Source organism: Cervus canadensis, chromosome 2 (assembly GCF_019320065.1).
Source record: "Cervus canadensis isolate Bull #8, Minnesota chromosome 2, ASM1932006v1, whole genome shotgun sequence".
Lineage (NCBI taxonomy): Eukaryota > Metazoa > Chordata > Mammalia > Artiodactyla > Cervidae > Cervus > Cervus canadensis.
Genome location: NC_057387.1, coordinates 74330261 through 74357942, shown reverse-complemented (window position 1 = coordinate 74357942; position 27682 = coordinate 74330261). Strand labels below are relative to the sequence as shown.

General features: G+C 39.2%; 1 protein-coding gene across 1 annotated transcript; it reads left to right on the top strand.

Annotated features, from left to right (window-relative positions):
- Nucleotides 1-23: 23 nt before the first annotated feature.
- DYNLT5 (dynein light chain Tctex-type family member 5) lies at nucleotides 24-27578 on the top strand. Its single transcript, XM_043447495.1, has 5 exons — nucleotides 24-179; nucleotides 1777-1898; nucleotides 16357-16448; nucleotides 24140-24264; nucleotides 25344-27578. Exons 2-5 carry the CDS (start codon nucleotides 1780-1782, stop codon nucleotides 25545-25547), a joined length of 540 nt encoding a protein of 179 aa, XP_043303430.1. The 5' UTR covers nucleotides 24-179; nucleotides 1777-1779; the 3' UTR covers nucleotides 25548-27578.
- Nucleotides 27579-27682: the final 104 nt, after the last annotated feature.

Genomic DNA, 27682 nt, shown 5'->3' with positions numbered 1-27682 from the left:
GCCAAGGACTCTGTTTGAGAAGGTCACCTTGGAGACAAGTCGCGTAGTCCAGTGGGAGTGCGGGCGTGCGCGGGCACAAAGGAAGCCTGGGAGGCGGGAGCCTTGCCAGGCGCCCTGCAGTGGAGGAGCCTGCGGTCTCGGAGGCCAGGGCTGAGCCGCGCCTGCAGCTCTTGCCGAAGGTAAGCGCGGCCTCTGCAGAGCGCCTGGGCAGGAGCAGAGACCGAGGCACAAGTTCGAGGGTCCGGGGAGCTAAGCAGGGAGAGCCCAGTGTTGAGAAATGGTCTGCCTGCCTTGTCCACGACCTCTCTCCCCCAGGCCTTATTCCTCCTCCCTCCAAGAAATTAGAAAAAAATGACCCCAATTTTCAGAACTGGAAAGCGTGCCTGGCCTTTCGTTCCCTGCCCGCCTGCCTGTCTGGGCTTTAGAGTGATGCCCAGTGCAGAGCTGGCCAGCCGGGTCGGGTTGTGGAGCAACTTGAGTTCTGAGCAGTCTACCTGAGGTCTGCTTGGAGACACCAGCAGCCTCTGCCTCTCAGGACCTCTAGGTCTGGATTCTGGCCTCCCCGGCAGCTTTGGAAAAAGGTGAACAGACTCAGGTATGTGTGTGTCACTTTAAGAAGAAACCTGAACGACCCTCTTAAATAGGCTCAGTATGTCTTGTCCACACGTACACACGCTCAGACACTCTCACATACACAGACACACTCCTACACACAAACGCACACACATGCAGTGCACAGACATGTCACACACAAAGGTGCACACACGGACACAGCAACACACACTCAGGTACACAGATAATCATACCCACAGGTGCACACACAAAGAGATGCTCTCACTGGCTCACATCACGGGGATACACTCGTGTTCATACACAAACAAGCACACGCCCACAGAGACACACGTTCACGCAGAGATGCTCACACCCGTGTACACAGTCTCACAGGTCCACAATCACACACATCCCACACTGCCTCTCTTCCTGATGCACAGGACCTCCACTGTGTTTGTGGAGTTTCAGTACCCTTTGCCTCTGTCTACCCTGACGCTGATTACACCGGGGTTCTCGATTGTGTTCTTGTCAGCTCTACCCACTTCAACTGCCACCTTTTTGAAGGTAGGGATTGTTTCTGTCCTAATTTATTGCTTAGCACAGTCTATGATTATGTGTATGTAGACAATAGGGCAGTAGAATTCTAGTCCAAGTTCTGGGAAGTCCATTCCTACTACCAGCTTTTTCACAAGCATTAGTGAAAAGAGGTAGGTTTTCCAATAAATTACTTTGTGAAAATTTCTGTTTGCTCTTTACAAAGTAAATCACTATTGCTTGGCTGTGGGGAATACCCTTTGGAGAAGCAGTTCATCTTAATTTTTAAACAACAAATATTAATTTCAAGTTTCATTGAGATTAAATTTGAAAGGGGGCAATAAAAATATTGTTTTTTGGTGTGTGATAGTATCTTTCTTGTACATATGGCTCTCTTTTCTCAGTAACTTTAATGTCTTTTGCAGTTAAGTATTTTTGCTGCAGTGTAATATCTGCTTATGAGAATTAAATGTGCTATTGCATAAGTAAAAGTTATCAGTTATCATTTTTCCAGTTATACTGACCAGAACAACAATATACACTAAATATCACTCTTAAGGAAACCCCACTTCCCTATTCAAAAATGGTTTAAGAAAAGCATCTGTGTACTTTATTTAGAATAAGTCTCGTGTTATACTAAAGTATTTTCAGATCTTTTGTTCAATATCTTACAAAAGTTTTCCTCCATAGATTATGATGATGTCAGACATTGCTAATGACAGAACCGCTCATTTGCTGAAGAAGAGGGGCAGTGTGTCTTCTCTAGGTAGTCATGAGTTCCGGCGGAAGGAACCTCATGGGCGTGCCAAAGAGTGAGTAACTGAGTATCAGTTAACAAACTCAATTATTGAATAAAAAGGTTCATGATATTTATCAGGAGGGGAAAAAAAAGCATTTCCTTTGGGACATAAAAAGGGAGAAAAACGTGCAAGTACATGGCCATATTTTTTAAAAGACAGAATAATAACTAGATATATCATGATGATAATTTTGAAATGTATAGCAATATTGAATCACTGTGTTATGCATCAAGAAAAAGAAGAAAAAGAGCAAGAAAATTTAAGTGATAAGTTGACACAGCAGCATTTTTATAATTTCAGAGACTATCCCAAAAAGTCATCTACTGAAAAGAATGTCATATGCAGTTTGACAAGCTACTTCGTCCATTGTCTCCTGAATTCTACTCCTCAATATTATATAAATGCATCATTTTTGCATTTTTATAATCTCTCTATATATACATACAATGCATTTAGCATTATTTTAAACAAATTTTGTAATGTATTATTATAGTCTTTGCCCATATCCTTTTAAACGGTTGCATAATATTTTTGTCAACCTATAATTCTGGGTTAGCTAACCATTTTCCAATTATTGAACCTTTTGTTTGTTTCCATGTTTTGAATTTGTTACTATATAAGAAGTCTCTGCTTGTTTTCTTCCCAAAAGTATAATTAGTGGGTCAAAGGGTAGTAAATACATTTTTGTCTCTTGCTTACATATTGCATTTGCTCTCCTAAAAAAGATGAATTAATTTTTAATACTTTCATGGAATCTTTTTTATTACTGCTATTGGGAAGAAAACCGAACAAATTATCCAATGCAAAGGTCAAATAATTTATATAATAGACTTTCCTTCTTAAGGGTTTCCACGGGATTGAAAGATGTAGCATATTCACTTCCATGATTGCAAAGCAGGAGCTGGTGTATCTGGTGGCACAAATCCAGAAGAACTGGATGAGACACATTCAAATTCTGAAACCAAATTGTTCTGCTCTCAGAATGTACTAATGCACTTACTCAAAATTCCACTTTTCAACCCTGGATTTTGTGAATTACAAGTATTATACAATCTCTCTCTCTTACAGATAGGAAATACAAAGGAATAGCAACCTCAGTATACATTAGAAGTAACGATGGGAGAATAATTAACCTCTATAGGATCTTCTGATCCTAAGTCAATTTGGTTGCTATTTCTAACATTTGTATAAGAGTTTTAAAAATTATTTTAAAATACTTGTTAGATTAAATTCAATTTTTTAGAAGAAAATGTTATAATAATAATCTGATATATACCCTGGTGCTGTGATTTAAAATACACTGTTCTCATCCAAAAACTAAACTACCATCCTTACTTGCATAATTTTCATTTACTTCTTTCCCTTCAGAGCAAATTAGAAAGTCATGTAGAATCAGAACATGGCCCAATTTGGAGAATTAAAGATCATGGTAAAGAATCTGCCAGCAATGCAGGAGATGCAAGTTCAAGCCCTGGGTTGGGAAGATCCCCTGGAGAAGGGAATGGCTACCCACTCCAGTATTTTTGTCTGGAGAATCCCATGAACAGAGGAGCCTGGCAGGCTATAGTCCATGGGGTTGAAAAGAGTTGGACACGACTAAGCAGCTAATACTTTCACTTTTCACTTTTCTTATTTTTTTTCACTTTTCTTATTTTATTGATAAAGTATAAATATAAATTAAAAGGTAACAAGAACACAAAGAGAGTTTTAGCAACACAGTAGGAAAAAATTTTTACTAACAAAAACATTTCAGTGATCTTTATTTGGATATATTTCAAGGTTAGAAATTGGGACTCTCAAACAAATTATTCACATTGGATCCTCTAATGGAGCTTTTTATTTCTTAAATAGCAAATGAATAGCTTCCAAGCACTCCCGCAATGCAGAGGCCATTCAGGAGGCTGCCTCCCAACCTTAACTCCTTCTTACTTTCCATGGTCTTCATCATTGCAGGGGACCAGATATATGGGTGATTCTACTTTATGAAATAGGTCTTCAACTAATAGAAAAACTCTGAATGCTTAGTGACTATCAAATGCAGTATTGTTTTGAAGTGGTTTTTGGAAAAGCAGATGCCTTTCCTTTGGAAGTTATAGCAAAACAGTTTTTTGAATAGATTAATTTCAATAGCATAAAGCATGTGCTGAAGTATGCTGCTGCTAAGTACTAAGTATACATGTAAGTACCACTAAGTACTAAGTATGCATATAAGTACTAAGTACACATGGTGCTCTTCTATGAAAGAGATGCTATTATCATCTTCCTCTTACAAATGAAGAAACAAATGGTTAGAGAGTTTGAGGTTCCAAAGCTACAGAATTAACAAGTGGTAAAATGGGCTTTTGTTTATAGTCAAAAATTCTCATTCTCTCAAAATTTGTTCTCTATGTGTAACTTGCATTCATGAAACTCTTCTACTCATTCACCAGAACCTTCTGTTTCCCATCCATGGGTAAGAGTATTTACAATGACATCTTTCTTTTTGGAAGCAAGCTTTGGCAGCCTTCAAAGAGTACTTGAACAGATGTACTACTCTGGTGTCCATAAAACGGACTTAGAGGCCTGAGGTTAAGTTATTTTCCCAGGAGCATGTGACGTGATATTTATCTGTGAGGCCAATAGTTCAACTGGTAGGTCAGGCCTAAGGTTGAAGGTTGAAGAGTATGTCTCTTGCCTCAAACCAAAATTACGTGATGTCATGAACCAGAGTTTTGATAGATCCCACATCCCTCTGCTTGAACCCACTGGTGGCATCTAACACATTAGTTGTCACACTATATTCTTCCACTTATTCATTTATTTAAGGTTTATTAAGCTTCAACTCTGTGCCAAATGTTAGGTGTATAAAGATGACTAATTGTAGGGTTATTCTTCTCTGGAGAAGCTCATTTTTCACTTAAACTGAAAGTCATCTGGTAGTCATTTTTTCTGCAAAAAATGGAAAAGATTTCATTCATTTCTTTATTTCAAATAAATGTTTTTTGAGCAATGAGTAGTTAGTGAATCACACAGAAATAATCTGGTGGGAAAGGCAATGAACAAACCATTTTAGATGTGATGAATTTATTCTGTGATTCCAAACTATACTGCTTGAGTCACTATGTGCAGTTAAAAATTATGTTTCCTGGCCTGTTTCTTCATTCTGATAAGTTCAGTTGCTATCTTAATCAAACTAAAGCTCCCAACAAGATATGGATGAGACCCAGCTTCCCACCAAAGAGAGAGAAGCTTGAGAAACTGCGTTGGCCATGTTCTTAAATTAAACTACAATGATAGCTAATATTGGGCTTCCATGGTGGCTCCAGTTTGATGGCCAAGACAATAAAGAATCTACCTGCCGATGCAGGAGACCTGGCTTCGATCCCTGGGTCCAGAATATCCCCTGGAGAAGCGAATGGCAACCCACTCCAGTATTCTTGCCTGGGAATTCCATGGACAAAGGAGCCTCGTGGGCCACAGTCCCTGGGGTCACAAAAAAGTTGGACATGACTTAGCGACTAAACATCAACAACAATAGCTAATATTATGTTGTGCTCAATAGATACATCACATACAATATCCATATGAATCTCATAAAAATCCTATTGGTTAAGTAAAGAAGATATTTTTGTTATCCCCATTTATCTCATTTATTATCTTATCTCAGGAGCAGAGCTGAGTTGAAAATATATGGCATTGCATAGCACATTGTCATCGCCAACATGAGTGGGATGCCTTGTTTTTTGTTTGCCTGATTTTCCCTCTTCTTCCTCCTCTTCAGTCCCACTCTCATCTCCCAAGAGGCACCCATTCTGATGTGCAAAATACTCAATATGCTACAAGACTAGTGCTAAGTGTTAACTCACTTCAGTTGTGTCTGACTCTGTGTGACCCTGTGGACTGTAACCCATCAGGCTCCTCAGTCCTTGGGATTCTCCAGGCAAGAATACTGCAGTGTGTTGCCTTGCCCTCCTCCAGGAGATCTTCCTGACCCAGGGATCAAATCCTCATCTCTCATGTCTCCTGTATTAACAAGCAGATTCTTTACCACTAGCTCCACCTGGGAAGCCCCATACCACAAGACCACACGTGTTTAAATATTATACTGTATATTTTTAAATTTTTCTGTGTATCATGACATTTGACATCTTAGAAAACTTTTCTGGCTAGGGAGAGATGAGACATCCATACCCCAACTCCCCTACCCCTTACCAGTCTAGTCGATAATTAAAAATAGTCAAGTTATCAACATAGAGTGTGCCTTTGATATGCAGATTAACCAGTCTAGAGCCTGACCCTTTCTCCCGGGTCCCCCACACATCCCAGGAGGCAGTTTTCCTAATCAGTAGGGGCTTTCCCAGTGGCTCAGCGGGTAAAGAATCTGTCCACAATTCAGAAGACACAGGTTTGATCCCTGGGTCAGGAAGATCTCGTGAAGAAGGGAATGGCAACCCACTCCAATATTCTTGTCTGGAGAATTCCATGGACAGAGGAGCCTCACGGGCTACAGTTCATGGGGTCACAAAGAGTTGACAGAACTGAGCACGCACATCCACGCAATAATCCCATTGCCAAGTGCCAGGCAAGGAGGGGCCTCTCCTATAGCTTAGAGCTTGCTGAAATTATTCAGACTAGCCAGGTCTGCACTGTTTCCCCTGCACCACTTTGCCTTTCCCTGGGGAACCCCAATCCTGTCTTCTGCTCACTGATCCTGTAGTGTTTTTCCACATGGTCTTGTGTGGCAGGTCATGTCTCTCCTGTCTAGGACCTGTGAATATAATAAACTATATTTTCATGAACCCCTTCTCTGACTCCCTTTGTGACTTCACCAGTGCTGTGTGCTAATTCACTTCAGTTTTGTCCCCCTCTTTATGACCCTATATACTGAACCCCCCTAGGCTCCTATGTCCATGGGATTTTCCAGGCAAGAACACTGGAGTGGGTTGCCATTTGCTTCTCCAGGGGATTTTCCTGACCCAGCAATCAAGCCTGCATCTTTTTTGTCTCCTGCATTGGCAGGTGGGTTCTTTTCCACTAGCACCACCTGGGACTGACTCTCATAAAACATTACAGAATAAGTACTTAACAAAGACATGAATGGTATTGTGCTATAAATCTCATTTTATTTTCTCAATCTCATACCTCATTCAACATTTTTATTTTTCATATTTACCCATGTCACTATGGATATCTAGCTCTTTGCTTCTTAATGCTGCATAGTAGTCCTTAATATTTCCATCACATATGTTCTTACACATTTCCCTAGGGATGAACACCCAGATTGGCTTTCACTCCCTGCCAAGGTATACAGTCCCATGTGGAACATCTTTGTGCAAAACCCTGCATTGATATCTTTGTGAAAACTGTCCTGGGAATGTGATTCCAGGTAAAGACATTCCCATTAAGGAAGACATGAATTACTGCAGAAATAATTCATAGGTGAAACTGCTTAACACCAAAACATATCAGTAGTTCTCAAATTAACTTACAAATGCAATATATCTCAATCAAACCCATTTGTACTTTTTGAGAAACTTGATAAACTATTTCTAAATTTTATAAATAAGGAAAGAATTCTGAGTAACTAAGTTAACTTTGAAGAGTGAACATAGAAGAGGAATTTACTTTATCAGATATTAAGATATACCACAAAGCTGCAGTAAGTAAAAATAATAAATGTAGGAATAAACTAACAGGTGTAAGAATAGACAAGTAGGCCAATGGAACACATAGAAACTTTAGAAGTAGACCTATGAATATATAGAACATAGTATGTGAACAAGGAGAAATGATGGGTTTTTAATAGATTGTTTTGGGAGAAAGCTAGCCTACTATATGAAGGGGGGAAAATGAAGCTGAATTCTTACACCAGTTGAATTGTAGACTCTAGATGGAAGTCTGAAATGTGGAAAGCTATGAAGCTAGTAGGAAAAAGTATAGAATATCTTTGTGTTCTTTGGGAGGGAAAGATTTCTTAAATAAGTTCCCAAAGTGAAAAGCTAAAACCGTAAAGCAAAAATAAAGATAAATACAATTATATTAAAATTTAGCATTTCTCTTCAACAAATAATACAATAGACACAGTTTATAGGTCAGTAAAATATATATATTTGTAAACTTATGCATGTTAACAATTTTAAAACAACAGGAAAACAAGTTTTAAATCATCAAAAGAGATAAATAGCAATTTACAGAAGCAAAGCCAAAATGGCAAAGCAGAATGTAAAGAGATGCTTAAATTTACTTGGAATTAGAAAAATGCAAATTGAAACAAAATACCATACTGCACCCATCTAAATGGCAAAATACAAGAAGGTAGACTATTATCAAATGTTGGCATGGCTAGTGGGAATAAAAGCTTATACAGGCGTTCAGAGAAGAAATCTAGCATTATTTAGAAAAAAATAGGGATATAAATTCCCTATTTTCCTTATAAATTGAGGAAATTAAGGTTTTTGTGTGGTAGAGTGACTGGCCAGAGTATCACAATTCCCAGATAACAGAGCAAATATTCTCTGATTCTCTGACCCTAGAACTTGGAGATCTTGTGAAAGTATTTGTATTTGTTGTGGGCTAAATTGTATACCCCACTACTCCTGCCAAGTTCATATGTTGAAGTCCCAGTCCCCAAACCTCGGAATGTGATCTTAGTTGGAAACAGGGTCTTTAAAGAGGTAATTAAGTTTAAATGTGTTCATTAGGGTGGGTTCTAATCCAATGTGTCTGGTGTCCTTATAAGAAAAGGCAACTCAGACACAAACAGAGTTGGAAGGAAATGATACAAAGAGTTACAGGGAGGAGACAGCCATCCACCATCTAAGGAGAGAGGCCTAGAACAGATCCTTCTCTCACAGCTCTCAGAAGGAACCAATCCAGCCAACACCTTATTCTCAAACTTCTAGCCCCCAGAACTGTGAGATAGCAGACTTCTGTTGTGTAAGCCACAGTCTTGGAGGCTGGAAGTCTGAAATCAACACGCCAGCTGGGTTTGGTTCTGGTGAGGGCCAGCTTCCTGACTCACAGATGGCCATCTTTTCACTGTGTCTGCATGGAGGAGAGAACCCTGCCCTATCTTCCTCTTATATAAGGTCCCAGTTTCTATCAGTGTAGGGCTTCACCTTTAAGGCTTCATTTAACCTTCATCACCTCCTTAAAGGCCCTGTCTCCAGTACACTCACATGGGGGTGTTAAGGCTTCAACCTATGAATTTCGAGGAGACAGTTTCATTCCTAGCAGGCCCTGCCGCCTCTAGCCTAGATTACCATAAAAGCTTTCTAACTGGAATCCCTGTGTTTACACATGCCAGCCTACAGCCTGTTCTCGACAGAGCGTTTGGAGTTATTGTAAAATATAAAGTAGATTTTGCTATTACTCTGCTCAAAACTCTCTAAAGGCTCCCACTTTATCAGAGTGAAACCCAAGGTTTTAAGATGGCCCACAAAACTCGACATGGTTCAGCTACCTGACTCACTGGTAACCCCATCTTTCCACCCTCCTGCCTGCTCCCTCCTCCCAGCTATTCTGGCCTGTATGTACTTCTTCAGAAATACATGTGCCCTTCCCTCCCCCTGACACACCCTTCCCTCCAACACCCACCTGGCTCATCTCCTCACCTCCTCCAACTCTTGGCTCAGGGAGATCTATCTTGATCATTCTGTTTAAAATAAAACACAACCACCTCTCTCCCATCCGCTTCCAACCTCCCTTACCAAAGATCTCCTTTTCCGTGTAGCATTTATCACCTTCTAACATAGTATATGGGCTTCCCTGGTGGCTCAGTGGTAAAGAATCTGCCTGCCAATGCAGGAGACATGTGTTTGACCCCTGGGTCAGGAAGATCCCCTGGAGAAGGAAATGCAACCCCCTCCACTATTCTTGCCTGGGAAACCCCATAGACAGAGGAGCCTGGGAGGCTATAGTCCATGGGATTGCAAAAGAGTAGGATATGACTTAGCAACTAAACAACTTGTTTAGTATTCTATTACATTCTTTCCATCTCTTCTCACTAGGTTCCATAGGGTAGAGATCTTAGTTTGATTGTTATTTGTTTTGTTTATGTTTTTGTTTTTGCATCCCAAGGACCTAGAATGGTACATGGCACATAGCCACCGCTTAATAAATATTTTTTGATGGTAGAATGAATAATTATTGTATTATTCCCTCATAACTCAGTTGGTAAAGAATCTGCCTGCAATGCAGGAGACCTGGGTTAAATCCCTGGGTCGGGAAGATCCCCTGGAGAAGGAAATGGCAATCCACTCCAGTATTCTTGCCTAGAGAATCCCAGGGACAGAGGAGCCTAGCAGGCTACAGTCCATAGGGTTGCAAGAGTCGGACATGACTTAGCGACTAAACCACCACCACCACCACCAATTCCTAAACACAAACAGGTTAGGTTCACAGGTCCGTGTATGTGTTAAGTCCTGAGTGGCAAAGACCTCTCATCTTGCAGATGTAAGATACATTTAGAGAAAAAAAATTGTTCAAATTTTAAAAACAAGGTATATGTTACTATCTTGCTGAAACATTCCATTGTTCACCTATTTAACAAAGAAAAAGAAGAACATTATCATTTATGTTGAACATTTGTTGGGTTAGATGACATGCCTTGATGATCTCCATGGCGTTGCAGAGGTAACCATGGCACCCATGCTCTCAGCCTCACCTCTCTGATGATTGCCAAGGGTAATGCCACTTTGAACTGTGCTTTCATCCAGGAGCGGCATCACAAGTTTCATCAGCTGCTCTTGACCTTAACCTCACCTTCTCTTGGATGAAGGGATTTATCAGTGGGCTTCAGACACTAACTCTGACTTTCTATTCACCCACTCAAAATTGTTCTACTTTGTCAGCCACCTTTCCTGGATCATCTTCAATCACTCCAGAGCTAGAATTTTCACAGGTTGCATGGTTCATTCTTTGTCCTTCAAAATCATCCCTCCTCTTAAAATATGTATCCCTCAGGAACACATACCATGGCACTTTATCTCCTCTTTCATTTTTGAAAATATTTCTTGACTTTTGTTTCCATTATAGCCTTTCTCTTATAAAAATAGGACCAATAATGTGAATAAAATATCTCAAAACTATATAAAAGTCTGGCAACCTTTGTTTTTGTTCAGTCTGACGTTAAGTCATGTCCAACTCTGCGACCCCATGGACTATAGCATGCCAGGCTTTCCTCCCCTTCATTATTTTCCTGAGTTTGCTCAAACTCATGTCCTTTGAGTCAGTGATGCCATCCAACCATCTCATCCTCTGTCGTCCCTTCTCCTCCTGCCTTCAATCTTTCCCAGCATCAGGGTCTTCTCCAGTGAGTTGGCTCTTTGCATCAGGTGGCCAAAGTACTGGCAACCTTGCTACAAACTAAATAGTCACACAGCTAAATCACCTTAACAGATAACTTGTACCTTCCACTGATGGGGAAAGAGTTGTCATGCTTTTGATCTTAAGCATAACATTCATAAAAATATCAATAGACATTTGAGGTAGAAAGTTCCCAAGTGAGTTTCAATGCATATTTTGTTTTCTACATCTTGTTTCTCCAGCACAGGGACTCTCTTTTTTTTTTTTTTTAATTTTACCAGTACTTCTCACTTTGCCTGCCACATTGCAGGCAGTGAATATCTGTTGAAAGAATGAAGGAAAAAAAAATGTACACGTTTATACCCTGAAGCCTTCTTTTTCTCTATGCACTCTGAAATATCTCCACTGGGAGGCAGCACATGACTTCAATAACAGATTAAAAAAAAAAAGAGGCTCAGGCTATGATACCATTCAAAATATGGTACTTTGAAGCATTTCACAGTTACAAATTGAAGAAAGAGATGATAGTCTGACCTTCTTAAACTACTAAACTAATAGCTACAAAGCTGAGCTATCTATTCAAATATTATATCTTACTACAGCTTCAAAACATTTAATAATGTCAGTGGAAACAGCTGGAAATGAATTCTTAATAATAATTAGATGGTATTATAGCTAGTGAGGTTTAATTGACATTATTTTTCTATCTCCAACGATCATAAAAATAAGACATGCCTTGTATTCTGTTTAATTCAAGGAATGGTCAGCATGCAACTTTGTAAGATGTCTTCAGGAAAACTGAATTTCATGAAAAATATAAACATTCTAACTCCTTAGCTATTTTGTGTGGGGCTCTTTTCTGCATAATCAGAACACAGGCTCTTGGGTTGGCATGGGACGTTTCCAGTGTCAATCAGTTACAATAAGGAGGGTTATATACAATATGGACTTCCCGGTGGCTCAGTAGTAAAAAATCTGCCTACAGTGCAGGAAACTTAAGTGAAGCGAGTTCAACCCCTGGGTAGGGCAGATCCTCTGGAGGAGGAAATGGCAACTGGCTCCAGTATTCTTGCCAGGAAAATCCCATGGACAGAGGAGCCTACAATCCATAGGATCATAAAGAGTCAGACATGACTCAGCCACTGAGCACACACATACGTATACAATATAGGAGGATTACTTTTGTTACTGTGGACCAATTTCGTGCTGCTGTTTCCACATCCAGGCTAATTCCAAGTCTCTTTTGAGCGATAGTATATGTGATTCAAAGTATTAACTGAAATTTACATTGATTACAAATTGTTACTCTTTTCTCTAGAATAACATTAGTTGATTTGTTCAGTGTTTTTACCAGCAGCTTACTCCAGACTTGCAGTTTTCCTGATTTTCCTAAAACCTACCTTCCTTCCTAAAATTTTACAACTCTCTTGGATACATTTTGCCAGTTCAAATCCTTTCCCTCCATAAATGCCACAAACTCATGAAACACATAGACAACAAAAGTATTTTTCAAATTAAAAAAAATCAACTACAGCATTCCATTCCCAGTGAGATCATGTATCTAAAAAGATTATTATTATAAACTAGGGAAGGCCTGGTCATAGACAACTGAAATTCATCCACTTGTAACACTGTGAAATATACACGGTAAATTTGTTGTGCTGTGTATATAATACCGGTAATTATAATGACAAATTTGCTCTTTGAAGCATCTCACATTTTTTTTTTTTTCCAGTGGGTTTTGTTATACATTGATATGAATCAGCCATGGATTTACATGTATTCCCAATCTTAAAAATTTTCAAAGGTCTTGAATAAAGCTGTTTATCAACAGGAAATAGGTACAACTTTTTCTGAGTCAATGTTCTGAACTGACATTGATAACTGCAAGTATCTTTAATATTTTATGTCTTCTTTTTGTCTTTTTCAAGCAATAGGTATCGTATTTTTTCTGTTCAGCATATTGTTCTCTTTTCTCTTTTCCTTTTCCCAAACGATCTCCTTCTAATGTGAGACCTCTCAGGTGTCAGTTTCAAAAGATAACATGAATAGGATTTTTTTAAAAGTAAAATTTTCCTATAACTTTCCTTGAAGTTATTATCTTGGCTGATTTTTGGTCAGCTTTCCAGTGTACAGAAATCAATAGACTAACAAATATCTTCCTTCTGCATGATAAAGGAAGCCAGGTTTTCAGCAAAATATTTGAAATCTCATTCCTGAAAGCCCCATCTCTTTCACAAAATTAACTCCAAGTTTTGTGCAGTGTTAATTATGACATCCTACTTCCAAACTCTGTATCAGTTATATCTAATGTTTTTATAATATTTTTATAAAAAACAAAAACCATTGACTTTAACAAAATAGAAATATATTTTATCTTGCATTAAAAAAAACGTCTGGAAGGAATAGTTCAGGAACCTAGTTTTCTAGCTTTTGATCCATTATCCATAAGGTCATCCCAAGAGCCAGGATAGCTCCTGAGCTCTTGCCATCCTATCTATACACCAGTTATAAACAGGCCCCTGCTATTTGAATTAGTTGAATTAATTTTCTCAGAATTTTTACCCATAACTTCTTCTGTGAGTTTTTAATATGGTGTTTTGTAGAGAAAAAATAGGGTCTTTATATGTTTGTGCAAGGCAAATTTTAATGGCAGCAATTAATTATTTCAGGAAGTCATTGCCCCTATTTCCATTCTATCAGATATGATCATATGTGAAACTTTGTCACTGAGAGGTAAGCAGGATATGTGAAATCCAAGTCTGCCTTTCCTATATACATGTATGACATTAAGCCCTTTGTCTAGTTCTCTTTATCACTGAAATGGGCAGAAAAATGACTTTCTAACTTACTTAAAGTGAATATTTTAAAGTTAAAATGAGATAATTGATGGAAAATGTTTTGGAAAATAAAAAGTAGCATATACAATATTGGGGCAGCCTGGCTTATCTTAGAATCAAGGGGCTTATGCAACATTGGGTTTTCTAAGCAGAAGCTATCATCTTTGGTGCTGCCCGCAACACCTGCAGCCAGTGTGGCTAAACAGGTTGGTTGCTACTTCAAAGGGCAGCAGAAAATTGAGGAAAGCAGGTGTTACAAGAATGAAGACTAACCCTAATCCAGAAATCCCTCATGGAAAAGCGGCCATAATAATGTCTTAGATCACTTTCTTGGACTGGATGGGTAAACCTTAATTTATTGTGTAAATTGTATTGTATTAAAGGATTTTTAAAATATAATGTCCGTGATTTTCTTAAAATAGCAATTTGCAAGAAGCTCACTAATTCCCAACAGCTCAGAATTAAGTATTTAAAACTCCTTGCAGAGAGAAAAAAAATCCCCAAAGATTAAGAACAAATACCTTATTCTCATAATTAAAGCAAAAGTGTAGCCTCTTAGAAAAGTAGTCACTCTGAAAGCACACACGCACGCGCACACACACACACACACACACACTATTATATCATCTCCTTTGAAATGACACCTGTTTAACCTCCATTTTCACAGGTGGAGAGAATTGGGGTCGAGATCTGAGACTGCCATTAGTGACAGCTGAATTTCCTCTGATTAAGCAGTGCTGTAGGGACTTTAGGAGTTCCTCTTCACTTGGGTCTCCTGTTCAGCACCTGGATAAGCTTATATTGCCTCGGTAACCAAGACAAAACCCTTTCTTAATGTTGAATAGGGTGACTGATGCTTATTGGTTATGACAGTTTGGGTGAATTGCGGTTTCTCTCATCATATAGAGGGGTTTCTCCGTTTTCTTTCTTCCGCTAAAGGGATTTTGTGAGGTACGTTTAATAATAAACTCTTAATAATCACCCATGTATGCAGAGAACTTGTTTCCCAACATTTTAAGCTTCCTTATATAATCCCCAGGCCCTTTGTGAGTTTTGTCCACTTTGAGGAAAGCCTTTGCATCTGTCGTAGAGGTAATTGCCAATAGTTCTTTGTTTTTTTGTTGAGACAGTCTCCTTTTTTAAAATGTGTTTATTTTTAATTGAAGGATAATTTGCTTTACAGTATTGGTTTGATTTCTGCCGTATATCAACATAAATTAGCCATAGGTGTACATCTGTCCCCTCCTTTAGCCTCCCTCCCACCTCCCACCCTTTCCCACCCCTCTAGGTTGTTACCAAGCCCCAATTTGAGTTCCCCGAGTTATGCAGCAAATTTCCATGGTCTATCTACTTTACATACAGTAGAATATATGAAGAATATTGAGGGCAGGAAAAGAGGGTGTCAGAGGATGAGATGGCCGGATGGCATCACCAGTGCAATGAACATGAACTTGGGCGAACTTTGGGAGATGGTGAGGGACAGAGAGGCCTGGCATGCTGCAGTCCATGGGGTCGCAAAAAGTCAGACACAACTGGGTGACTGAACAACAACAAAGTGCATATGGAGAGAGTAACATGAAGCATATACACTGCCAATAGCTTTCAAAACACGTACAGGCATCCCTCGGTATCTACTGAACATTGGTTCCAGAAGCCCCCGTGGATATCAAAATCTGTGGATGCTCAAGTTTCTTATTTTTGTTGTTGTTGTTGTTTAGTCACTAAATCATATCCAACTCTTTTGCGACCCCGTGGACTGTAACCCACCAGGCCACTCTGTCCATGGGATTTTCCAGGCAAGTATACTGGAGTGGGTTGCCATTTCCTGCTCCAGAAGATCTTCCTGACCCAGGGATCAAACCAGTATCTCCTGCATTAGTAGGCAGGTTCTTTACCACTGAGTCACCAGGGAAGCCCAAGTCCTTTATATAAAGTGGTGAAATACAGCTGGTCCTCCGTATCCACAGGTTACATGTCCATGGATTTAACCAAACAAAATCCATGACTCTAGAATCCACAGATGTGGAGGGCCCACTGTACAAACTCTGTTACCCTGCGAATGGAACAATCCATGAATACTTTCATGATAATCAAAGGCCCCAGGCACTGAACTGGGTTTCTACCACTATACTGAGACTTGCTCCAAGTAACTTCTCTACTCCAGTAATATTTCCATCTCTAAAATGTTTTAGACTTTAAATATTTTACCGGGATATATCTACATGGGACTTGCTTGAAATTTCTTTTTAGAGAAAAACTTCTGTAACTTTTTTGCTAAAAGCAACATTGTGTTTTGTTACCATTGTTACCATAACTGTTAAAATTTGCTTTCTCCTTGCTTTTAGCTCTATGAGTACAGTGTCTTATATGGATGAACCTTGCCAGCCTGAAGATGCCTCTCGCTTCACAGTTCACATGGAAAACACTTACCAACTGGGTGTGTTATTTTATCACTCCTTCCTATTTAAAACTTCTAATTTCATGAGTGATATTTATTCAAAATAATATCTGACAACTGGCATCATCTTCAATACTGCCGCAATATAAGGGATCTTAATTAATTGGGTAATTTGATATTGCTCTAATTTCTTCCTCTGCAAAATGGGGCCAGTACCTATTGTTTACTTTTTCTTTTTAATCAGTATTTTCTAAATACCAAGCAATTCATTGGCTGCAACTGAGGTGTAGTGCGTGGTACTATAAGAAGTTCATTGGGGTATCTCAAGGTTATCTTGTGGAGTTTTTTGTATCTACTTGAGTTAAATGAAACAGATAGACATTAAGATTTTATTGAACAAAACCAACCAAGATTGTTAATGCATGGAGAAAAAAGCCTTCAAGGCAAAAGCAAATGATTCCTGGTCCCCTGTTGACAGAGATGCTTGTCTTTTCCCAAAGAGATTTTGGGTCTTTGAAAACAAAAATCCTTGCACCTGCCCCTGAACGCCAGGTGGAATCCACAGTGACTATCATTCCCCCTCATGTTTTCTCACAGAACTACTTGTTTGCTCCAAATGTATACCTGCCCACTATTATCTGGATCTACATATAATTATTGCTGTGTAGAAATTCCACAGAGACTTACCAATAACCCAAGGAAGACGCAATGGGCCAGAGTGACTTAATCTGTGGCCGGTTAACCTCAAGAAAATTACAGACCATCAACACATCCCATTAGACCTTGTAGGCAGTTTTCTATGGTAATCCCCAAGATGACATGGATTGTAAAGCTCCATGATTAGCCTATCCACTGGTATTTTCACAGTGCCTATGGTAGACAGATAATATCCTGCCATTCAATATACCCTTATACTCCATCTGATAACCTTACCCAGTTTCCTTTGGGGAAGCACCACCACTGCCATTATTATCACTTTTGGTCCACAGCATCCTGCTGAAGCTGACCCTGGCTTCGGAGATGTAACAGTGACTGACCTGGGGATTTGGTCAAGGTCATCAAAGCCTGCCAGGGTCCAGCCCCAGCAGGATCCAGGGGTACCCTCAGGATGAACAGCGTCAGGGAGAGAGAGAGAGAGAAAAAGAGAGAGAGAGAGATGAAGAGAGAGAGAGACCAGACTGGGGGTGTGCAGCATAGTCTGGCCTTGCTTTATTTTTTACCGTAGCTTTTATACCCTAAGTTAGTACATTTCTAAGGGGAAGATAGTTTAACATTATATCAGCTTGTCCTTCATGAAACCAGGGTGTTTTCTGCATACTTCTTTGTTTATGAGGGTCTTGTACATTATCTTCTGGCCTTGGGGCCTATTAACATTTTATGCAAGTCAGGTGAATGTAAACCTATTTTTTGTTTCTTTGGTGATCTTAACAGAAAAGTTACAGTCTCATAGGGCAATAGTACAGCATGTCACAACATAGTAGAAGTATAACCTTGTTAACGTAAAAGTCAATTCTTCTGCAGAAGTTGTCAGTTGAATTTATCTAAGGGGTTTACCCCACACAGACTCTGCGGCTTCAGTGAGGCAGCCTCTGCCTAGCACTCCTGGCTGACAATTAACAACCATCTCATTGTTACCACACTAGGGCTAAGCTCTTATTTTTCTAGATCTTTAACTATATTAACAATGGTTTCCACTGCACAACCTTAGCACATTAAGAGCAAAAACACAGCAAGCAAATGTTAACCCAATAACCACTTTTAGAATAATTTTTTGTGTGTTTTCTAATAGGGCTTCCTCACTCCCCGAAGGGCTCTATGTCTATTAGGGCCTTTATATGATCAGGTTCTTTATGCTGTTTTATGATTAGGGTATTATAAGCAGTCATGCATATTAGTACTAAGGGTATAGACGCATTTGCTAAACAAACTAGAATGCCAGCAAAGGAGTTTAAATTGAAACACTCCTTTCACCCTGGATAATCTCATAAAATACCACCACCCAGGAAACTTATTGATTAAAGTTCTAAATTGATTCTTATTTGGAAAGAAATCAGGGAAGGCCTTCTGCCTGTGTCACAGAAATTAGGGAGTAGTCTATTGAAGCAAGCATCAGAAAGACAGATATCATCTTTAAGGTGAGCGCTGGGGGCAGCTTTTCGGAATCCCTGAAAACCTGATCCGCCTTGCCTGTCAGGTTTTCTCCTCATGACCTTGTCATGGGTGGGATCTCGTGTGTTGGCTCCCGGCAAAAGCCTTTGAGAGTCAATTCAGAGAATATTGTTTGGGCTATTGAAGAAGTGGATCAGCCTCTGAAACCTGAAAGGTTGTAAGCTCTATGGCAGCTTTTGCCATCTTGCCCCCACACAAAGCCTGAGACCAAGTCCTAAATACCCTGTGTACTCTTAGACTTTTTATTTAGGCAAGTTATATTGGATGTCAGTATGGGTCAAGTTTTCTTGTAACTCAAAGATCTTCACCATTCAGTGCCTTCTAGCGCTGCATGCTAGAAGGATTTGAATCTGATTTCAACAAGATACAGCATTTGAAATACGAAGCCCCGCATTTCTTCAAAAATATGTGCTTTCATAACTTATTTCCTCAAATAAGCTAAATTGTCTCATCAGTTCTGAGTGCTGAACCAAGTTAGAAAAATAATTTTTAAAATACCTTAGCATAGAAAAAAATAGTTTCCATATTTCCTTTCAAAAAGTTGTGCAAATTATTCTTCTATAATTAGTCTTTTGTACTTGACAATCCATTTTATAAGGTTCCAGGTAGCTATTTTGTTAATAATCAAATATGTATTTCCACTTCTACTTGTTTCTGGGTTTATTTTGCATCTGAAAGGTACTCTGTGGGCCTTTGGCAAGACAGTAAATACTGACTAGAAGAGTAAGAGAAATTTCAGTCACCAGTATTACTGTGTTTAATTTTTCACATTCTACCCAATAATATGAGCATCATTTAAACATATCTTAAATGTTTAGTATGGTTGTTCTCCCTTTATCTGAGTAACTATAGCCACCAAAAATGAGATTAAACATGAGTATAATTAAAGAAAAAAGGAAAGGGAAGAATGAGAATATATTTCTTACAATTAAAAGCCCCTCATCTCTTCCCATTAACTGATTACTGAAACATGAGTACAGCAGAAAATACTGACTGCAGGGGCCGATGTACATGAGTCTGAATACTTGTTTTGCCCATTCCTAAATAAATAATGTTTGAGCAAGGTATTCAGCATCCTTGAACCTCAGTTTCTTCCTCCGTAAGTAGGGATCATAGGTCACACTTGGTTAGGGATACTATGAGAATTAAATAGAGTATTGTATTTAAACTGCTTCCCATTCAGCATGTTATTGCCTCTGACTAAAGAACATCACCTTCAATCACTAAGAAGAAAAGCCTTCCATGACATCCAATATAACTTCCTCTTGAGTATGGAATGAGTCCTCCACAGGACTTTTTCTGGAGCAGTGACTATAGAGGTACCAATTCACTGACTGTAATCCCCACATCACACAGGGCTGTAGATGGCCATCCTTGCTGACACATCAAGACAGGGCACCTGAGAATGCAGCCAATATAGTGAAAAATAGAACCGAAAGATGGCGAGAGAAAGACATTTGAGCTCAACTCCCATGAGATGATCAGACCCTGTCACCAGATGATTTGTTGGACAGAGAGCCTGCCAGTCTCTCAGTACTGACTTTGCTCCACCATATAGGGTCCTTCCCGCCTGTGGAGACCTAAACCATCTCCCGCCTTACACCATCGTCCATCCTGCTGCCTTCTGTCTGCTTGCAATGAAGAAGGAACAATAACAACAGCAACACTATAAAAAAGATCCAATGAGTAGTTTTTTGTGTGGCAGACCCACTGTTCTGAGTAGGTGGTGATTCTCATCACTATCCCAGTTTGGGAAGCTAAGACACAGATATGTTAACTAATCAAATTTTTATCTATTCTCTCTTAAATCTGTTTTTACAGATAAGTTTTCCTTTCTTTTCTCCATCCTGATCCTTCTTCAGATCTTTGCAATTTGATTTCTAAAAGCATTTTTTCCTCCTAAATTAGAAAAAAAATTGCTCTAGAAAAGAAAAAAAGTTTAGGCCTTTGCATTAGTTGACTCTGAAAGTTTTGGTAGCTTGTTTTGGAAGTCAGTGAGTGAGTGAAAGTCACTCAGTCGTGTCCAACTCTTTGGGACCCCATGGACTGTAGCCCGCCAGGCTCCTCTGTCCGTGGAATTCTCCAGGCAAGAATACTGGAATGGGTTGCCATGCCCCTCTCCAGGGGAGCTCCCCAACCCAGGGATCGAACACAGGTCTTCCACATTGCAGGCAGATCCTTGACCATCTGAGCCACTGGGGAAGCCCATTTTGGAAGTCAAATGCTGATTATTGGTTCTCTTTGCATCTCAGCACCCAAGCTTAGCTAAGACAATGGATGATTCTGCTGTATAGGGCCACGGTCACAAAGAAGTGAGAGAAGAAAAGTTTACTATTTAAACTTTTTTCGGAATTGAATCTGGTTAATGAGATTTTTTAAAAATCTAAGGTAAGTGCAGAAAGGGCACTGGTGCAGCTGGACAGCAGGAGCTATTGGAAACTGGGAGCGGGTGCAGCCAGGACTCCATCTTTCTAGCCCTGAACTATGTGTGGCTCCCTCTCTCACTGTGGCTTGGCTTCCTTCTCACTGTGAGAAACAGTTCCTGAGAGTCACGAGTCTTAACTTTTGACTCCAAAAAGAGACTGACAACTTTTTTTTACCTAGTTCTAGTTTAATATAAAAGTTCCGAGAAAGGATTCTAATTCTAGCTTGAAGCAAATCCACCCAGCGCCAATCAACCATGACCTGGACTTGGACTCAAAAGAGATGATGATCCTAAAGAACCACATGGTTAGGGTGGGAAGAGGACCAGTCCCTTCCATTTGGGAGACACTGTTCCCAAAGGACAGGGAGGTGTACCAGCTGGACAAGTACATGCACTGAAGGAATTTACTATTTTCTGAAAGGACCAGTGCTCCCCATGGGTGATACAGGTCAAGCTTCGGTAAATGTGATATGAATGCTTGGCAGGAGGGAATGAAAAGGAGAGGTACCAATCTAAAAGATATAATCTGTTTAATTTAGTCCAACCTGGTAGGAACATTTTTTAAAATTTTCAAACAGAAACAGAGAAACCGCCCTCACATTTAGCCTCATCTCACTATCATAAGCAAATGGAAACCTTCTAAAAGATCCACAGGACAATGACACAGTAGGTGTCTGCCCTGGGGGGGCTGGTGCTCCATCTCTGATCCCACAAAGCGAGAGCAATCAGGACCAGCCCTTCACGGGTTTATAACTGCTTGTCTCTCTCCTGTAGAGGGGAGAGGTTCCTGCTGACTAAATATTTGGGTTAATTATCATACTCATTGTCTCCGATGTCTTTATTTTACTTGTCCGGATTCATGGATTCATTTCCCAGGCTGATTTAAATTTAATTGAACAATTCCTATATAAGCATCACAATAAAAATACTATAAATTGAGCCCCAGGAGGTTGACCTAACTGAATTCTAGGTGCAGGGTGTCACCTTCTGGTTAATTTAGCCACTGGGAAACATCGGTGGGAAGTCAGAAGAAGAGAGGAGTGTGAATCCCGCCTAAGGTCTCACCTTGTGCTCTTTGCATCCATCAGCAGAAGGATGGAGGCTGCGTGGAGGGAGCCCTTTCCACACGGCTCTTCTGGGATCTCTCCTCAGGTTGGGATGAAAGTAACACCTTCTTTTTCACCAGCTGAGGGAGCTGGCACATTCCTTCAAGATTCCCTGCATCCTGGTCAGACCTCCCTAAGGAGTCTGTTTATTAAATCCTCTAGGAATTGTCCTAACTTTAATGTGCAATATATTTCCTTAGACCCTGACTGATACAGTCATTGAAAATAAACACTTAAAAGATACTGATGACTATTGAAAATAGAATTGGGTAGAATTCTTCATCCATGTCAACTCAGCAAATAATGATCAAGCCTTTGTATACTGGGCCCTGGGCATATGAACATGTTATTCAATGACAGAGGTTAGTGATAAGGTTAATATTCCTGGGGGGTGCAAGTAAGATTCCTGGGGTGCAGGATGAGATGCAGCTAAAGCTGTTGCTCTGAAAGTGGGCTAAATGTAGTTAAGAAGTTAAGCTCTCAAGTCAGATAAACCAGGAAGGTACATCTCAACCCTGACACTGTGTGATTCTAGGTAAGTTAGTCAATATATTTAAACATCTGTTCTCCCCTCTGTGAAATGGAGGTAACAATAAGATTTACCCCCAGAGATTTATTGGAAGATTATACATATAAGGTAATAAAGTACTTGTCACTGAGGGGCTTTCCTGGTGTCTCACACAGTAAAGAATCTCCAATGCAGGAGACCTGGGTTCAACCCCTGGGGTTGGGAAGATCCTCTGCAGAAGGAAATGGCAACCTCCTCCAGTATTCTTGCCTGGGAAATCCCATGGAAAGAGGGCTTCATGGGGTCACAAAGAGTCGCATGTGACTGTGCAACTAACACACACACTATCACAGTGGCTGGCATGTAGAAAATGCTCAATAAGAGTAGCTATTATTTGTACTATGGCTATTATCTAGAAAATGTTTAATTCTATTTAAATTCAGAAATCAGACCTTGAACATTTTTTTCTGACTTTAGCATTGTGTTAGACCTTGAGGAAGATAAAAACATAATCTTGTTTACCAGCTCAGAGAAGAAAGGTAAGGTAAGCCTTGGCAATTATCAGCTGAATTAGGAGCCGCAATAGCAGTGGAGACCCAGAGCATTGGGAATATAGAGAAGAGAGAGGTAATTTTTACCTGAGGAGAGGAGGAAGGCTAACTGGAGAAGATGTTTGAGCTGGCCTTGAAACATGAGTGGGTATTTCTCGAATGAACAGGATGGGGAAGAGTGTTGCATTTTGAAAGAGGAGCAAATGGACACAAGCACTCTTGAAGAACAGATAAACTCCATGAAGCTGGAGCAGCAGTCATGTGAAGGCCTGTGCTGGTTGAAGAAGAAGCTGTAGGATGGATAGGAGCTGAACTCTAGACTTTGCCAAGGAAAACACAGTGGTAACATCTGGGTGTTACAACTCCAGTTGTAGTGTTACAGAGAGATTGGAGGGAGGGAACTTAAGAGCTGGGGGTCAGTTAGAAAGATGTTAAGACACTGAAATAAGTTATTAGCCTTGGGAACTGGTGGAGGCTTCCCAGGTGGCACAGTGGTAAAGAATCTGCTTGCCAGTGCAGGAGACACAAGAGATAGGGGTTAGATCCCTGGATCAGGAAGATACCCTGGAGTAGGAAATGGCAACCCACTCCAGTATTCTTGCCTGGGAAATCCCTTGGACAGAGGAGCCCTTTAATGAAGGGCTGCAGTCCATAGACTCCCAAAGAGTCAGACACAACTGAGCGACTGAGCATGCAGACAGTGGGAACTGGGAAGGAGGGTACATTCAATGTCAGACTCCATGGTACTGAACACACTCTTGAGGTATCTGGTAAACAGATGAATCCCGTCTTCTTGTCCTCTACCAGAGAATTTGACTGGAAATCTTATTGGGACCACTTTCTTTCCTTCAATAGAGGCAACCCAGAAGATTAAATGTCTCCATGTTTTGATATTCTTTTGATTAAGCTATGGCATGGGCAGATATGATTTGAAATTACGTCTTTGAAAGAAATTTTGTCTCTATTTTCAGGTCCTACCAAACATTTTCCTGTGGTCATTGTCAATCATATTCTGAAAGATGTGTTAACTACCTACCTACAAGAAGAACAGTATGAACCGGAACTCTGTAGACAGATGACTAAAACAATTTCTGAGGTATATGTGTGATTTCCTAAAGTGTTAACTATGACTAGAATATTTGCTGAAAGCACAACCCGCCTATTTTAATGAAAGCAATTAATTTGCAGTAGCAGTAAAACTGTTTATTTTCATCTTATGAAAATATTTATTAGGTCATAGTCCATGTGTGTCTGTGTGTGTAAAAAGCCTTTGTCTAAAACAATTATTATGTGCATCACTTGCATGTATTCTGTTTTAAAAATGTATAAAACTGCCCCATTTATTTTAAAAATGTTATTATAAAAGATACAATATTTTAATGATCACTTTCTCTTTCCCAAAGCACCTTCTTTGAAGTGAAGTGAAAGTCGCTCAGTCATGTCTGACTCTGCGACCCCATGGACTCGTCCATGGAATTCTCCAGGCCAGAATACTGGAGTGGGTAGCCTTTCCCTTCTCCAGGGGATTTTCCCAATCCAGGGATCAAACCCAGGTCTCCCGCATTGCAGGTGGATTCTTTACCAGCTGAACCACAAGGGAAGCCCAAGAATACTGGAGTGGGTAGCCTATCCCTTCTCCAAAGCACCTGCTTTGCATGCCATCAAATAAAAACATTGGGGCCTTTAAAAACATTTCTATTTTTATCAACTAAAGTGCTGGCACTCCATAAAATTTTCTTTCTTTTTCATTATAATGTATCTAATAAGCATTCACAATTAGTCATATTACAGGAGACTTCAGATGTATAGTCCCTTAATTAGACATGAACAAGATGGTATAATTGTAATGCCAACATTCTTTGAAGGGAAGCCATTTCAACATAGATTTTCCAAGAACACAATAAATGCATTGAAAGCTCTGTTCTCTGGATTATTATTTTGCCACGTGCCTTAGAAAAGGTAGGTTTCTCACTGGGACTATCATTTTGTCCCTCTATGTCCTGTCTTGTCCTTGAAGGAAATTATAGCTACCTTTCTATAGCAATTACTGAAAGGATCCACAAGGTATCGTGCCATTTTCTTCAATTAAATCCACTATATTTACGAGAAAAATTAAGGCTTTTAAACTTCAATGTGACTAAGTGAGGACCTTTTGTTTTTCCTTTTAATTTCTAGGTTATTAAAGCCCAGGTAAAGGACTTGATGATCCCACGATATAAGCTAATTGTGATCGTCCACATTGGACAACTGACAGGCCAGAGCATACTGATTGGAAGCAGATGCCTTTGGGATCCTAAAAATGATGCCTTTGCATCTTTCATTTTCAGAAATTCTTCTCTCTTTGCTCTTGCAAATGTCTACACAGTTTACTTTGAATGATTGAAAACAAATTCTAGTTCATACTCTTTAAATCAAGATATAAGGTATCTATGTACACAAGTTTCACTGCCCAAACATTAGAGAAAGACACAACACTAATATTTCAAACAATTGGAAGTTTGCAGACTTTTTCATACTCTTGTAAGAATTAGGGGAGAGAATATGGCACTAGAAAGAATCTTGTTTATCCAAAGGAGAAATGAAATCTTGGTTCTCCTGGATTGTTTTTTCATAGACATAGATTCTTATTACATATTACTTTGTGTACTAATTATTTTAATTATGCTTTCATTAGAGAGTTAGAATTCCCTCCATTGTTTTTTAATGAAGAACTTTTTTAAAAAAATATGGTTATATACCCTGACCAATAAATGACGGTAGACTATCCAATATGGTATACACAAATGATCAATGTTACTATTCTCAGCGCTGCATATAAAAGAATACTGGTTTTCATCTTGCACTTAATAAATTGAGCAGCATTCATTAACTGCAATTTTTGTTATATGTACCTGACAGTTGAAACTGCTGAGGTAGAATTAATGATTTCATAACAATTATTGTAGTCCCACAGGACTGCAAGCTAAAACTAGAAGCTCTTGTGGGCTGCCTGCACTTTACAAAATTGTGGGAGAACTGAATATTAGCTCTTCAATAATGGCAACAACAAATGAACAAAGGCTTTTTAGCACACTGAGGAAGAGGTTGTGATATTAAATATACATGATGCTTAATGGTAAGTGTATCTGTAACACATAAATTCATGTATTGGAAAGAGACACTGCTTTTAAATATACACTGCCTGATATACCTTTGAATAGCTTTTCCTGCTAACAAACTTTTACACAAAATATATAGCTGGCAGCTTAACAAATAAAACATGTGTATTTACTGTTTTGTTCCTATGAATTTAATACTAAAGTGACCCAGTGTGGTTTTGAATGGATGGCACTAAAATTTATAGGGCTGCGCTAGCTTATTATTCTGTGGGTTAATGTAGCTTGTCCCATGGATCATTTATTTTTATGGGGCTTTCAGCCCTTTGTATGCATGTAAAAGTGTGAGTGGCGTTGTTCTTGGATGGTAAGTGGACCGCCTAGAGGACATTTGTTAAAGGTTAAAGACGAATTGTACACATATGGAGAAAATTAGCAACTCTATACTCCTAAGGAAAAAATGATGTGTAATTCATATCAAAACGAATTTAACAAATGGGCAAGCAGTCAATGCTTTATAGTTATGTACTGATGTCTTATTTTTCCCTCAAGACAATGCATATGTTTTAAGTGTACTTTTAAAATCCCTTTTCTTCTCTTTGTTCTGGCGTTTAAGGTAGCATTTCAAAATGAGTTCGTCAGTTTTCATTGTCTTTTTCTGTTAGTGCCTTAGTGGGAATACGTCTGTATAATAATTTATCACAACCAAGATTTGGCAATCTCCATAGCCAGTTTGGAATCTGCATTAGATCATTAAGTATAGTACTTAAATGAATTTTCTATTTTCTTTGCCCATTTATGAATATCTCCCCTCTTAGAACAATAGCAGGGGAAATCATACAGCAATTTTGCATAAATAAATCATATGAAGAAAATTTTGTTTAGTATATAGGAAGTCCACTATAAAAATTGCCTCATTTTTTAGTTATAAAATCTCAACCATGAGGTAATTTCTTACCATCTGTCCTAGGCTGTATTAGGATTCAAAACCTTACAACATGATGGCAGTTAAAAGCAAAAAAGGAAGCAGTTTGCCAGCATATTGCCATATACTGTAATTCAGATAGTCAGTGATGAATTTTAGCAATTATATAACAACACAAGAACATATAACAAAAGTTCACTAATTGTGACTATCTTGGAGGAATGCTGGTTAGTAAAAAACAGTTTTGTGATGGGAACTTTTGATAGATGTGTCAGCTAACACCTCTTCCAATCTATAAATGTATCAAGTTAACAATTTGTTCACCTTAAATTTATACAATGTTGTGTCAATTGTATCTCAATTTTAAAATGAACATTTAAAAAATAAAGAAATGACACTAAATGTGAGGGAATTGTTTTACTTTGAAGCCCACTGAACTTTCTGGGTATTTTTCTTCTCAATAGACATTCCTAAAGTGCCATCCCTGCCTCACG

Coding starts and splice junctions, on each gene's coding strand:
- DYNLT5 (XM_043447495.1), top strand. CDS start 1,780: ATGATGATGTCAGACATTGCTAATGACAGAACCGCTCATTTGCTGAAG. Junction 1,899..16,356: donor CCTCATGGGCGTGCCAAAGA/GTGAGTAACTGA, acceptor CCTTGCTTTTAG/CTCTATGAGTACAGTGTCTT. Junction 16,449..24,139: donor GGAAAACACTTACCAACTGG/GTGTGTTATTTT, acceptor CTCTATTTTCAG/GTCCTACCAAACATTTTCCT.